At 45.3% G+C, this 14,958-nt stretch overlaps 1 protein-coding gene across 6 annotated transcripts in view; it reads right to left on the reverse strand.

Annotated features, from left to right (window-relative positions):
* LRCH3 (leucine rich repeats and calponin homology domain containing 3) overlaps window positions 1–14,958 on the reverse strand; it is a 1,351,362-nt gene that overhangs the window by 207,098 nt on the left and 1,129,306 nt on the right. For all 6 annotated transcript variants that reach the window (XM_069617579.1, XM_069617576.1, XM_069617577.1 and 3 more), the window contains one exon: window positions 14,535–14,583. In XM_069617579.1, coding sequence (XP_069473680.1) covers window positions 14,535–14,583 — 49 coding nt within the window. The remainder of the gene's footprint in view (window positions 1–14,534; window positions 14,584–14,958) is intronic.

The raw sequence follows: 14,958 nt of genomic DNA on the forward strand, positions 1-14,958 counted from the left end.
AGATCTTAGAAGTTCCTTCTCTCTACCCCTGTCATATCTAACCTTTTACAACACATTGATTAATGCATGCCTTGATGGTCTTCTAGCTCATAACACTGTCTTATTACCTGATGCCACAAAGCTACAGTTGCTCTCCACCACTCCCAATATCAAAGCTGCATAATTGTATAAATTGTTGAACACTGCAGAATCACCAAGACTGAAATGGAAGGTTCAGATACATTGGGAAGATGACTGTTGCACCACTTTTGATGACAATAAGTGGTCCCTGTTGTAGAAACTGCCCTAATCCTAGACCACATTGGCCAATATCACCCAAAACCTTCATATTTAAAGTTCAGATTCTACTTTTTAACTAATGTTTTTTCTTGGCAGCATTGTATGTATAGAAGGGAACATTGCATGGCTTCTTACTTGGACAAATTGCTCCAACAACCTGTAATGGGCCCCTTTCATTAATTATTTAGACTATCATAATATGTCGGCTCATGGTTCAAAAACATTGTTCTTATATTCTCAACATGCATGTATCGCTGCATTCATCTTCTGCATTTATGAATTGATGAATTTCGAAAGCATATTTTACAACTCACGATGCACCCATCTTCTCCCCTCCATAGTGTGTCCTGTGGTCTCTTGTCTGTCTCCCCTGTTTTGTCCCATGATTTTTATATGCATATAATGGGAATGTATAAGTGACCTGCATTGATTACCAACCGGTGCCTAAATAGACTCAATGGCATATACGATACCTTTTCCAATGTGCTTTAGATACTTCAGTCATATATATATCTCACTGTTGTTGATTCCATTTTATTCAGGGTCATGGTAATTTTCTGTCACTGTTCTGTTTATCTTTTGCTCAATGAATAAATAAAAATCCCTAAACTTAAAATAAAAAAAAAAAAGAAACTTGGCACACCCGCCATCTATTTCCCATTGCTGTGCGCACACCTTGGAAAAGTATGACTAATAATCGTGCTGCTACTGAGCCCAAGCACTTGTACCCAAACATAACTCCTAATACCCAATATTTAATCACACCTGTAATTGAATTGCTCTCACTGCAAACTCCTTGTTTGATCAGCTGTACAATGAAATTATTCAAATACTGCAACACAGAAGAAAAACTATGTGAAATAAATGCTTAAAATGAATAATATCTAAAAAATATGCTTTACATTCTGCCATGTTTAGAATATGTTCTGTACCTTAGAAATGGCCTTCGATGTACTCCATATATCCTAAAAGCCTGCGAGCAGGAGTCTAATTTAAGCACCACCATTACCAACTCTGTGGCGCACATACACGCTCGACTATCTCAGCTGCTCGTGCAAACTAGAGCAGGTAATTATATTCCATCACATCTTTCACACCAATGTCAAATGCAAGCTTGCGTTAAATACAGATCCTGTGAAACCTGCACCAAAATGCATAATTACCTCCAATCTGGAGCCAATATCAATGCCTAAATGCAGACTCCGAAAACGTAACCCTCATTTACACTCCCAAGCGCATGACAACGCTCGGCAAAACTCAAGCACTTCTGTGAAGATGGATTACATTGAAATACCAGCACGCACAGTGCTTCAACCATCAAAAAAGAAAAATCTTCAGTAAACAACAAACACTATGGGAGCCGTGTTACGCTCTATAATTGTCTAAAATCCGGACACACGGGACCCTCACTGACTAAGTTAAACTAAATGTATGCCTGCTCCTGCATTACTTAACAGGCTCCAACGTCTCTATGCACTGAGGTGCAGCTATGCATAAACCAAAAACAGCTATTTATCTCTCTGTATTGCTAAACCGATATTGTGATTTCGATTGACTTGCAGTCCGTGAGGGTCCGGTGTCTCCAGTTTTAAGTTAATTAAAACCTGCCAAGACCAAGATCTGGTTCTCCAAAAGCCAGAACCACAGCTGCATCGCCTCTCTGCAAAGGGGGGCGGGGACACGCGCAACACCTTGCTTGTTCGGGTAGTGCATGGCCACTGTATTGTTCGTCAGTATCAGGACATGATTCCCCCTTCTGAGACTGGGCAAAAGCCCTCCGGGCCAATCTGATGGCCCGCAACTAGGGCCAACCTGATGGCCCGCAACTCCAGCCTGTTGATGTGCCACCTGGGTACCATTGCTGAACAAAGGCCGTTCACCAGCAAGTCCTCTCAGTGAGCGCTCCAACCCTTCAGAGACGCATCCGTGACCACTTGGGTCTGAGGCCACAGAGGCCAGAAGGGTTCCCCCGCAATGTGATTGCAGTTGTTGGCCCACCAATGCCGTCGACCACTGACCTGGACACCCTGAGGGAATCCATTTGGGTTCCGAGGTACTGGGACCGCGGACACCGAAGGAGTCATTGTAGAGTTCTCATGTGCAGCCTGGCCTCTGGAGGCCATGAGGCCTAAGAGGTGGAGGAAGGAAGCCTCTGGTAAGGTGGTGCGATTCCGGAACAGGTTCACCATCTGCACGATGCTGTAGGCGCTCTCCTCAGGAGGGAAAGCCTTCCCTACCCAGGGGTCTAGGACTGCCCGATGAACTGGAGCCTCTGGACCGGCATGACATGGGACGTCTTCAAGTTCAGGGAGAAGACCATTCTCTGGAGTAGAGAGCAGGTGTCCTCTAGGTGGGACAAAACCCACCTGCCGACTTCCCTTGGTTCAGCCAGTCCAGGTATGGGAATAAGTGGACACGGAATCTCCTGAGGTGAGCCACGACTACTGCCATGAGCTTGGTGAAGAACCTTGGAGTGCAGGTCAACCAAAAGGGAAGCAACCTTGAACTGATGGTGCTTGTCCCCTATGTGGAACGTCAGGACCCTCTTGTGCTTGCGATGTATCGGCACATGGAAATAAGCATCCTGTAGATCTATTGACACCATCCAGTGCTGCAATTCGAGAGCGTGGAGAAGCTCGCCCAGCGTCACCATCTTGAATTTGTCTTTCCTCAGCAACTTGTTCAAGGCACTGAGGTCCAAAATGGGACAATGACCTCCTCCCTTCTTGGGTACCAGGAGGTACCGGGAATACCAGCACGATCATCTCTGCTTGCGAGGTATCTCTTCCACAGCACCCTTGAACAACAGGGCTCAAGCTCCGATCCCGGTAGGCTTGGAGGAGGTGGGGGTTTGTCCGGTGGTCTCCTTAAGAGCAGACAATAGCCCCACTGCACAAGTTCCAGGGCCCAGGCGTCAGAGGTAGTCTCCCACCATTGGGGCCAATGCTCCGACAGCCGTCCACCATCCAGTATGTCGCGGGAGGGGAAAAAAATCAAAGCATTTTAGAGGGCAGAGCCGCCCCCGCCTGCTGGCCTCTGGAAGTTCCCCTCTTCGCCATTGCATCAATCCTCTTACTTTACCTGTCAGGAGGTTGAGGAGGCTGCTCTGGTGGAAACTGGCTGCCTGTACAACAAGACCTTCTGGACAAGGCTGAGACTCCAAAAATGGCGGGTCTCGTCTTGCCGGCCTGTACTTCCTGGTCATAGTGGAGCTGAACAGAGGAATGGAGCAGGGATGCTGCCACAAGGCTACTGGATTGGTGATCGCTGTGTTCAGTGGCATATGTCTCAGTAACTGGGCCCTCATTCAGGATGTCTGTCAATTCATATCCTTGGGCTGACACTGCCGCAGCATTTAGCCCTAAAATATCAACCACCCCATCCACTAGTGACTGAAATTAGACATGGGTGCGGGTGTAAGGCTGGATTTGCTGTAAATCCACATCTGCTGATGTGTCCAGCCTGCTGGTGTTGTGGAGCACTTGAGCAAACAACAGATCTGCTTGGTTGTCAAAATAGTGAACGCACCGCTGTCCCAGTATACACAGGATCAACGTCACCTTGGTCATCTTCACCATCAGCACCAAAGATGGATGCCATGGAACCGAAGAAATCAGTCCGGGAGAGCGGGACAAAAGATCTGTCGCTGATTGACAGAGCCGAGGGATTATCCCTTGACGTAACAATTGTCGGTGAACAGGACTTGGGCACGAGGAGGCGTCTGAGACGCCGAAACCCTGCGGCGCATGTGAAGGCCCAGCCATTTAGTTGCCTTTCTTTGTCGAGCCCGAAGGCTTTCCTGATGCCGATGTCATTGACAACGGGGCCAGCGTGAGGTCTGGAGCACCAAGAGCTCCTGCTGCCACAGAGGCCTGATGCTTGGAGGGGGGCGTGCACCCGCACCTGCGTGCTTCTCGATCATCGCTAGCATTTGGCTTTTAAACTCATCACACTCTTGTAGAGTGGTCGGCCCAGCCGATGGCTTACCCCGTTCCGACAAAGAGTCGGAATCTCTTTGGTGCCTGTGGTGCCTATTTTCTTATGCAACGACAAAGAAGAGTGACTCCTCGAATGAGACCGCTTCTTCGTCTTATGCCAATGTTTCTCTTTTTCGGGGGTAGGCCCCTCAGTCTCGGAATCAGAGGACCATACGGATGACCGTGCAGGTGATTTTGACAGTGGTCGGGCCAACGCAAACTTGGCTGCCCGCTCACACACCGACGCACACCCCTTGGTATCGTGACCCGTGTCGAGGCACCACACACGTCGTGTGAGTCGGTCACCGACATTTTATAGAGTGGCAGTCAGCACACCTTTTAAAACCTGAAATCCAAGCCGCAGACATCTTGCGGTCAAGAAAGAACAAATCTGACGAAATTACGTCAAAAAACACTGTGTGCCTCAGAGCAGTGTGTCGAGCACGCAGAAAAAAGGAACGGAGGTACGGGCGTAGTGACGTGGTATATGTTAGGCAGAAACCTGTGCAGTTCCCTTAGGGACCACTGCAAAAAGTTTAAGACTACAGGTGTTGGCAGTAAACCCAATTGGTAGCAGTCTGTACCCCCCAGATTTACCTGGTAGCTGTGGCTGAGCAGTCAGACTCCCCTCAAGAAGAGTTAGGCAGTATATAGAGTATACACATTGGGTACAAAAATACAGTAGCACAAGCAAACACTGACCAAAGCTTTGGTATAAAAGTATATAATTATTTATTTAAAAACACACTTGTAAAAATACATTGGCACTAATATGTCAAGCAAGTTCAAGCAAAGTCACTAGAAATGTATACACCTCCCTGATTAATTATTCAACAAGTCTTAGGAAAAGAACACCACTTATTATCAACACAGAGGTGAGCGCTTAACCAAGATGGCACTCCAATAATTATTTAAAAAGGGGAGGGAAAAGGCAGAAATAGTAAAGCACACAATACCAGCACTTTTAAAAGAACCACAACAAGTCAGGAAAGGCAGGGTCTACTGTAGAGCAAAATGTTCATAGGCCAGGTCCACTCTTGGAGAGAGCAAGGCGGAATGTGCCCAAGGTCACACAGTTGAAGTACACTTTAAAAGTCTTTGCCGATAGTTCAAAAAGGAGTTGGATCAGTTCAGAAAAGTTAGTTAACAGGTCCCAGGTCACCCCAGGATAGAGAGTCCAGGATTTACGGGACACCTTGAACAGTCTATTGCAAGGGAGACCAGGCGGGACACAGTACCTGAAATGGTGAGAAAGCTCCAGCGGGGGGAGTTGTTCCTGGCAGCGGGTGCAAGTCAGTGCTTCGTCCAGGGGAAGAGAAGATCTCGAAGTGGAGGAAAGCTGGAGGTTGTTGCACTGCCAGGGAAGAAACCAGCGGCGGAGTTTCCCGGTTAAATGGTACTACCCTTTTATTCGCGGTAGTGGTGAAGCGTGGCTATCCGGCCGCCGGGGTGCTTGGCACGGGCAATTCGGCCACGAGACGATCCATGAAGGCGAAAAGAGGGCGAACTGGTTAACCCCACCAGTTCAAAGGAAGAAGACTCTCCAGGAAGAAGATCTTCTCTGTCGTTGGGAAGTGGTGAGTTGGTTCAGCAGGGCTCCGCCGGTGGTGTCGTCGTTGCAGGTCAGCTCAGCTTCTCCCTCTTCGGATTCTTTAGGTCCTGTAGCGACTTCTGACGTTCCAGCCCCCAAAGCCCTGCTTTTATGCAGAAAACCCCCATTCACCAGTCCTAGCTGTCACTCAAACATGCTAAGTGGTGAGCCGGGCGGCTCACCACTGGGCCAATCACACAAGAATGCGACTTGAGTTGCCGAGGCAACTCAGTCCAGGGTGCCTATTCCCCCCCTCCCACACAGCCTGTAGACCCAGACAGAGTGGCAGAAGCCCACCAAAAGTGGAACAAAGGACTCGACTTGGGTTGGAGTTACAGAGGCAAACAGAAATGCCATTTTAAAACCGAGTCCTGGCAAAAAGAACCAACCGGGGAATTAATATTAAATAAATAACCCAGCGGTATCGTTAACATTGCACCAAAAAAGTGGTGCATTTAAAATGAATGGGAAAATCCCATAGGAAATATTCCGGTGGAATATTTCGCGTGGTAACCACTGCCACCAGCCAGAAACTCGACGAGGGGGGACTGCACAGTGCCCCCTCGAAAAACAGACCCAGGGGCAATCCAATTACCCCTACCAGTACTTCCACAATATGATGGTTTGTACTGGTTCTGTTCACAATTTAAGACTAGTAAAGTCAATGGTGACTTTACATGCCCTGATATATATGATATGATATAGCATTTATAACGCGCCTATACACAAGTGTTTCAAGGGACAGTAGTCAGTCCCAGGGTATGGAGTCTATGTTTGGGGGGTTACTATGACACCCCTGTGTTACTGGACTGAGGGTGCTGTGTAACACACTTACCACAAACACATGAAGCCCTATGGAGTAAAAGACCCCATAGCCCATAAAACACATTACAAAGTCAAAGGACATTCTCAAATCATGCCTAAGAGTGGGGGAAAAAGAGTCTCACTCTTAGCAGGAGAAAAAAAGAAACCCCAAAAATCCAGCAAAGCTGCTGGGGGACTCACTAGGTTTGGGAAATTATCCTTTACAGATAATTCTCCCTAACAGTATATATACGATCGCTGATGCCACGTCCAGAGCCGACGATCGAGCACAGAGCAAGGTGGATCGACGGCTGAGTCGAGGTCCACTATGCCACTGGTCAGATTTTTCCGAGCAGCAGAGCTGGATGAGGACATCTATCAGATGAGGAATCTGCGGGAGAAGGCAATCCATTGAAGCACATTTTAAGATATTCATTTTAAGCATTTATTTCACAAATATATTCTTTGTTTTTCTGTGTTGCAGTATTTGAATAATTGTATTATACTGCTGACCAAACAAGGACTTTGCAGCGAGAACACTTCACTTAGAGTTGTGATTAAAATATGGGGTATTAAGAGTTACACATTTGGGTGCTTAGGCTTAGTAGCAGCACGATTATTAGTTGTTTTCCAAGGTGTGTGAACAGCAATGGGAACTGGAAGGGGGAGTGAACCAAGCTTCTTTTAAGTTAACAGCATTACATTAGGGCTGCTAACAGCATGTATAGAACTGGGAATAGGATGAATTCAAAGATAATGCATATGGATGGCTCTAAACAGCTCGGACACGGCACGGGTGGTGTACTCTGTCTTTTTGGGGGTCACAATTTTTTGTTAAGTTCCGATCACTAAGGAAGTGAATTGTTTAGTTAAAATTCTCATGTTATTAAAATTGAAACATTTGTAAACTAGATCCATCCAAGTTGATTTTTACTAACCATATAATTTTTATGTTTCCCTTATATTTTTGTCTCATGGTTAGTTTGTTTGCCTTTCTTTAATCATTTTACTTTATGATGGCATTGGGAGCTTTATGATTTTATATGCTCATACTATATTATTGATCTATGTTTATTGATTATAATTTTCATTTATGATTTTGTTTTTAATGTTCATCACTAATACACATATGGTTACCAATACTAGAGCTATTGGAACCATGAATGAAAATGATTAGGTTATTTGGTCTGGCGCCATGAAGAGCTATGGCTTGAAACACATGCTGGCTCAAGGAACCAATAATAAATTAGAGTATTTGAAAGCGCACTAGTCTTATTTGGTCCGATTGCTTATCAAAGTGAAAAATAACCCAGAGGTTGAGCGCTGCTTGGAACCGAGAATCCGATTTGTTAAAAGGATACTTTGCACTAAAGCACACAACTAAATACATATACATTCTACACAGTAGCACTCAAAGGGAAATTGCACAACGCTTTACAATAAAAACTAGAACCCTCAATTAACACCAACAAAAACAATGCTGTACAAGTGGGGAAGAAACATGATAAAGGCTTAATTATTAGTCACATGACCTGAGCAGTGCCTCCTTAAGAGTTAAGTAATCATCTAACATCGCAAAGTGCCAGGTAAGAGGGGGTAGGAGTCTCAAAGTTCCCCAGAACAAGATTTTGCTACACCCAAATGACAAGTAAAATGTCTTTTAAAAGCACACTTTTGGGAAATCTACTTATCACACTAAACGCTACCCTGGGTGGACGGAATGCTATACTAGAAATCCACAACTGGTAAAATGTAGTGCAAGGGAGTGGATTTAACACTTTTGCTGCCCCATCAGGATTGCATAAGCGTAATGTTCCCTTAATTTCTGTACTCAGATTTGCAAACTAACCAACCTCAGAGTTCTTAGAATCGCTGGGGCCACTTGCGTCGTCAGTCCTGGTGGTGGAGGACTTGGGGGTTCAGGATGGAAGACAAATGATAAAGGCAACCATGGTCCTGGGCCACATGCTGAAGACCTGCTCCGGGTTTTGGATTTAAAAACCTAATGCACCTTAGGAGATGCAGTCCCGAAAACGCTGTTCATTTGGGACCAGGTAGTTCCTATTTAGTTGCCCTCTCAGACAGTTTGAGAAAAGTGCAGGGCTGGCCATGACAGTCCTATTCTCAGGACACCTGGGGGCTGGAGGTGCTTTTGGCACTGTGTCACACACTACCACACACACTTCCACTGTGCCTCCCTCCCTTGAACTGGTGGGCCCAACCCATGCAATTCAGGGTCCCACATAGCCATGGCCATCATCCTGGAACTTTGAAGAGTCGCAGGCCATTAGCTGGCACATTGCACCCAAAGTGGTGACATCTCCCGTTGCCTGGTTTTCATTCAGACTGCTGCTAAGACCCCATAGTACACCCTCCTCGTGGACCCTGGACAAGGGAATGCTACTGGACCCAAGACACTATGCTTGCAAGCTCTTTGTTGGAATAATCCAAATGCTCATCACAACTCTGGCAAACTGTAGGCCCTCAAACATTGTGGGATTGGGAGTAGAGCACCTTCTCAACCTTTAGCTCGAGTCCTGCTTGGTGTCCATCTGGAATTATTAGGTTGCTGACAGACTGGAACCGCTGGAACCAGCTGATATTTTTGTCAGAAGAACAATCCTCTGCTCAGAGTTCCTTGGACCACCAATGCTGCAACCTATGGTGAGAGCAGCTGTCCACAATGGAACTTAACTAGGGTTGGTCATTTGTTCTGCTCAGGGTATGAGGGGGTAGTGTGCGTACCTAGCTTAATGTCCCCCTTGAACATATTGGATAGCATAGGGTGTAAAATCCTTTTCTGCTGCTACTTTCGCCTTTGATGATGTATCCTGCCCACATGGATGTTATCGGTAGTTTCTTCTTTACTTTGCAGGAAATGCATTTTCAAAAGCAGACTAGTACCAACAACCACATTGAGCCTCTTTATTCCTTCCACATGGGAGAAATCGGACTATTATTATTAGGGTATTTACTGAGTGACGACCTAGCTTCGAGAAGCAATGGAGCAACTTACAGAGGTATACACCAATACAGAAACAAAACAGAGTGCTTTACAGCGGTGTAAAAAATTAGATGCATAACGGAGCGCTTTTCAGTGTAAACAATCCAACAGATATACACTGGGGGTTAGGATACAGAGGGGGACAGATGAGGGGTACAGCTTTCCAGGGTGGTGGGGAGGAGAGGGGCAGGCGGCGTCTAGCGAGTAAGATGGTGTGAGGTACATGATGGCCGGGGTGTTGAGGAGGAGAAACTGGTGGGTCTTTAGTTATTCTTTGTATAGTAGGAGCATGGGGACGGGGAGGAGGTTCCATAGTCTTGGGGCGTAGGCAGAGAGGCTTGTTTTCTGGTCCTTTCCTTTTTGCAGCAGCGGAATTACAGTCTGCACGTGTCCTGGCTTCTCGTGGTGCACTGTCCACCAGAGATGCAGAGTTTCTACACGAGGTGACTTGAGGGCGACTGCCTTAGAGATGACGCAGCAAATCTTGAAGGTGATTTGTGTGTGCAGTGGGAGACAGTGATGGTCGATGAGGGCCGGGGTGATGGTCGTATCTGCACAGACCCTTAATGAGGCGTGCAGCTGCGTGTAGGACACTTCAGGGGCACAAAGGATGATGACGGGAGGCCTTTGAGGAGTGCATTGCCCTCATCCAGGTGGGATAGGACTAGTGCTTGAACAGTGAATCTAAAGTTGTCAGGAGGGAGAAGACTTGACATTTCGTAGGAGGGAGAGCAGATACCAAGCCATCTTGAGTTTCTTAGCTATGTGTGTCTTGAAAGAGAGGGGTTTGTCAATGTGGAAACAGAGGGACTTGGCGCAGGAGGTGAGCTTGGGTGTGAATGGTTGATGGCCAGGTCTATGTCTGGGTGTTCAGTGTTGTTGGAAAGGAGTAGGAATGCAGTCTTGGAGGGGTTGAGCTTCAAGTGTGCACTGGACATCCAAGACTCTCAGCGAGAGGCAGGTTCTGAGCCTATGGATCTCCTTGGACTCGATCTTGAGGTATAGCTGTGTGTCGTAAGCATATTGGTGGATGTTGTGTGTGGCTAGGAGGACTAACATTTGAAACATCTGTATCGGAAGCCTAGACTGGTTTACGTGATTTGATTTTGATGAACACTTGTTGCTAGGTTAGGGATTGGATCGAATAAGTTTAGCAATCTTGGACTGGTATTGCCTGAAATATTATAAGGTTGGTGACAAAATGTGTAAAAATATGTCCCCCGCTCCTTTCAGGTTTTTTAACAGTACTTACCTTAAAATTGGGTACGTTCTAAAGTGTAGCATCTGTCCTAATTTGAACACCAAACCATGTGTGTATAAGTGGTTTTACTTCTATTTCAGTGCTTGGACAATACAGTGTTCATAGATGAAATCTGAATGTTTATACTTAGGTGCGTTTGCTAATTGGACTTTATACCAAAGGTCCGATCTCCTTAGACTTACTGCTCAGTCTCAGTAAAAAGTAAGAGGTTGGTTAGACATTTGTGGCAAATCTTTGCAGGTCCACCAGGGTTGACTTCTCAGAAACATACACAAGCAGAGGTTCTAAAAAAGTAACAGCTTTCTTCTGCATGATTAAGTCATGGATGGTCATCTTCTTGTGTTGCAAATAACAGAACAGTCCCATAGCCATTCCAGCTACTGGTTCTGTGCATCGGGGACTGGAAAATGACACCCATAGGGCAAGCAGGCTTTAAAGCCTGTCCAAAGCTGGATAGGCAGAAGGAAATGGCACTGTAGGCCAGGCTTGTAAGCAAAAGCAAATCTAACATCCAAGCTGGGAAATGGGTTGGCACGCAAACCCAGGAAGGCTTGCAAGAGGGCACAGTAGGGCATGAGTGGAGCTGCACCTGTGGTCCAGACTTCAGTGTTTTCTTTTCGGAAAATCATTTGCTGCAAAAGATGGATCGCCCCCACATCTTTTGTAATTGTTGTCTCATAAGTATCTCCGAGAAGGGGAGGGCAGTATTACTGATGTTTATGTTGACATTGACTATCGGCATGCTTTACCCTTCTACTTATTCCTTTATTTAGTGCTTTGTCCAAAGGCACTTCATAGAACAAATGGGAATGAGGCCAATACCATATGCTAGTTTTTATTGATGACTAATTCAAACAAAATAATTGAGAAACACATGCGAGTAATTTATGAAAGGGAACGCAAGACTACTTCAGCAACATGACGACACAGCATAGTTAAGACGGCAAACATGCTTCCGGGGACGAGAGGCCAAGAGTTCATGAGAAGGAACTGGCCAAGAGATAGGAGAATGGGACAACCGACAACCAATTAGCAGATTTGAAAAGAAGCATCAGCGTTTAGGGAAATGGATAGAAGACCCTAGTGTAAGGCAGAGATTAAACGCAGTGACTGACAGGAACCCAGTGTAGTGCCCACAGGGCATAGGGACATTGACAGGGGCAAATGAAGGGCAAAGAGCAACAAGATTGAGTGCAGAGCACATCGTCCATAAGGAAATCAAGATGCTATACGACAAAACATACAGCAGCAAATTATGTGGTGCACCTAACACATGAGTTTATGGACCGTGTAGAGTAGATGGTATAAGCTTACCACATGGAGACAGTTTAGGGCACAAAGTGCATTAAGTGATTTACATGGAGTCTGTGTATGGCACAGAGCTCATGACGAGAGTTGTGATTAATCCAATGGAGTCATCACGGATTCTATGGAGGTGACCACCTGCCATGTGATGTGGCCAGGGTAAGGTAGTCGCTACCCTCGGGGCTGCTACATGAGGCAGGATCACATGGGAGGAGATAACTACTGGGGGGACGTCATGACTTAATTGGACGAGATGCAGTACCCCCTTCCCCCCCCTTTTCCCTGAGGAAGACCATCTAATGCCCAAAGCCTTAATGGCATACTGTCAAGTTTTGGTTCCCCCTTGTAGATTGAGTAAAGAAACCTATTCTCAATATCCCTCAGGTCATAATCCCATCTTTGACCTAGACACAAATCCCATCTTCGACCTAGACACACAAAGCTCCAACAGAATCCTTTTTGCTTCCAATATACCTTTATGTGAAGATGTCCTCATGTAAAACCACTGGGAAAAAAAGACCTAAATGCTAAATGTCTGATGACATCTATGGACTCCAACTCCCATAATCCCTGAAGTACTGAGACGAAGAGGATGGAGTTACTCCAAGTTAACAGAAGCCTGAAGCTCAATGTGCAGAATAGCTCTACAGGAATACCTGTATGTGGGACATTTAAAGATGTCAACCGCACTATTCAGTGTGGGAGTGCAGGAGAAGACGTTGGCTCCAATGAGAAGGCTTTTGAGTGCTGGAGACACGTAGCAGACACGGAGAACAGGCATCAGCAGAAGCAGAAGGAGAAATGCAGAGTGAGAGCAGGAAGTGCTGTAGAGTTTATTTGAATGCAGAAAAAGCTAAGTACAGAGTCAAGCCCCAATGCGATACAAATGCATGAGATGCAAGTGTGGGGCAAAGTTTGAACAAATATTACCGCAGCCAGATATACAGAGTACACCATGTTATATGCAGTTTTGGTGCTACAGAGGAACTATGAAACGCATTTGAAGTCCTGGCAAGAGAAGAATATCAAGCAACTGAAACACATAACGGCAGGGGAGTAAAACAGGCAAGTGAAGCCACAAGAGAAGTCCTGGCAGGAGAGTACACCAGGCACTTGGAATTGCATAAAGAGTCCTGGCAGGGGAGTATACTGGGCACCTTGCAAAGCTACAAGGAAAACTACAGAAGAACAGTATTTGTTAAATAAAAGATACTTGTGTTAAAGAAAGACTGTTGCAGAATGTGTTGCCTAAACAGGAACATTGTGAATCAAGGAGAGACACAAAGGATCAGTTAGTAAAAGAGACACGTGCTAGCCCATTTAAAGAATCCAGGGGACGGGAACTACCCTCTGGGACCAAGGTCTTTCACCTTGGAGAACATTTCCGTTGGAGCATTTCAAACTTTTAGAACACTTTTTTGCCAATATCAGGTTTACAACATTTCCTTTCACACTTTTTATTTGTTGTGTGAAGGTCAGGATAGGATGTTTTGGACACAAACATGACTTCAGTTATTGATATCCTTAACTTTTTATAATTTTTTTACTTTTTCCTTTGCCACATTGTTGCTGAATTCTAATGTTCTGAGTTTTGCTTGCCACGTGTCGTATTTGTATTTCTCTTTTTTCCTAACTGTGAAAGGGATTTTAATGATTATATTGCACTGTTTTTGACATTTTGTAATATTTGAAAGGTTGATTTTATCAACCATAAAAATAAAAATAATAAAAAATAAAAAGTTATTCATATCCTGACAGACCCTTCGTTTTTCGTTAGGGAAACTCTCTTTTAGAATAGGGTCAGACAGGCATTTTCCTTACCCCTTTTCATTTAAAAAATAAAAGTCTTTGACCAAAAACATGACAACTTTGTGTCCAGCTTTAATTTCTGACCCCTTCCACAGTGTAGAGACTGACCAGAGGAAGGCTATGACAAACAGCACAGCTGGTGACATTTACTTTGACTTTTGCTTATAATACCTGCCTGTTTGCAGACCTCAAACTAACTTACTAACAGTTTTGCTTTATGGAATACACTTCCACTCCTCAATATATTTTGTTGTTGAAGTTTGCATTTTGTGTTCTTTTGAGTGCTTTCGAAAAATATTGCTGTCGTAACAATTTTTGCTAGGCCTTCTTTTTAGATCATGTAATATTTATCAGCACCACGCTCACAGGTTTGCAAGTGAAGGGGAGGAGGTCAGCAGAGAAAAATACAATAAACTCACAAGGCCGCTGTACTCCCTTCCCACCTATTGCCACACACAAAACAGGAAGCAATAGAAACTTAAGTGGTGGCCCAAGAGGCCTTACCTGTTTGAGATGTGGGTGAAACGGGCGAGATAGTAGATCGGTCATCACTCTGTGGACAAAGGGACAGCATTATGAAAGAAGATTGTGGCACACCACCACTCGACATGCAACAAATAATGGCACAGGCACAGCTTCACTTGCCATACACATTCCACAAGAAAGACTTGTCACACAAGAAATACAGAAAATGACAGGTTTCTTTCTTCTTGATACTTCACAGCTGGCTGGGAGAGACTATGGGGTGCACGTGGGTCAAAAGCAATTGCCAAGAGATGAGCTGTCACGAGTGAACTGCGTTCATGATTTTATCCCTACCAGTGCATCACTATCCTTATGTTTTCCATAGCAGAAGCTTTTTGAGCACAGCATATTGTGACGCATCCCAGGATGCAGTCACTGTTTCCGTAAGGGGATCACCTTCCCA

Source organism: Ambystoma mexicanum, chromosome 10 (genome assembly GCF_040938575.1).
Source record: "Ambystoma mexicanum isolate Mex_15411 chromosome 10, UKY_AmexF1_1, whole genome shotgun sequence".
NCBI lineage: Eukaryota > Metazoa > Chordata > Amphibia > Caudata > Ambystomatidae > Ambystoma > Ambystoma mexicanum.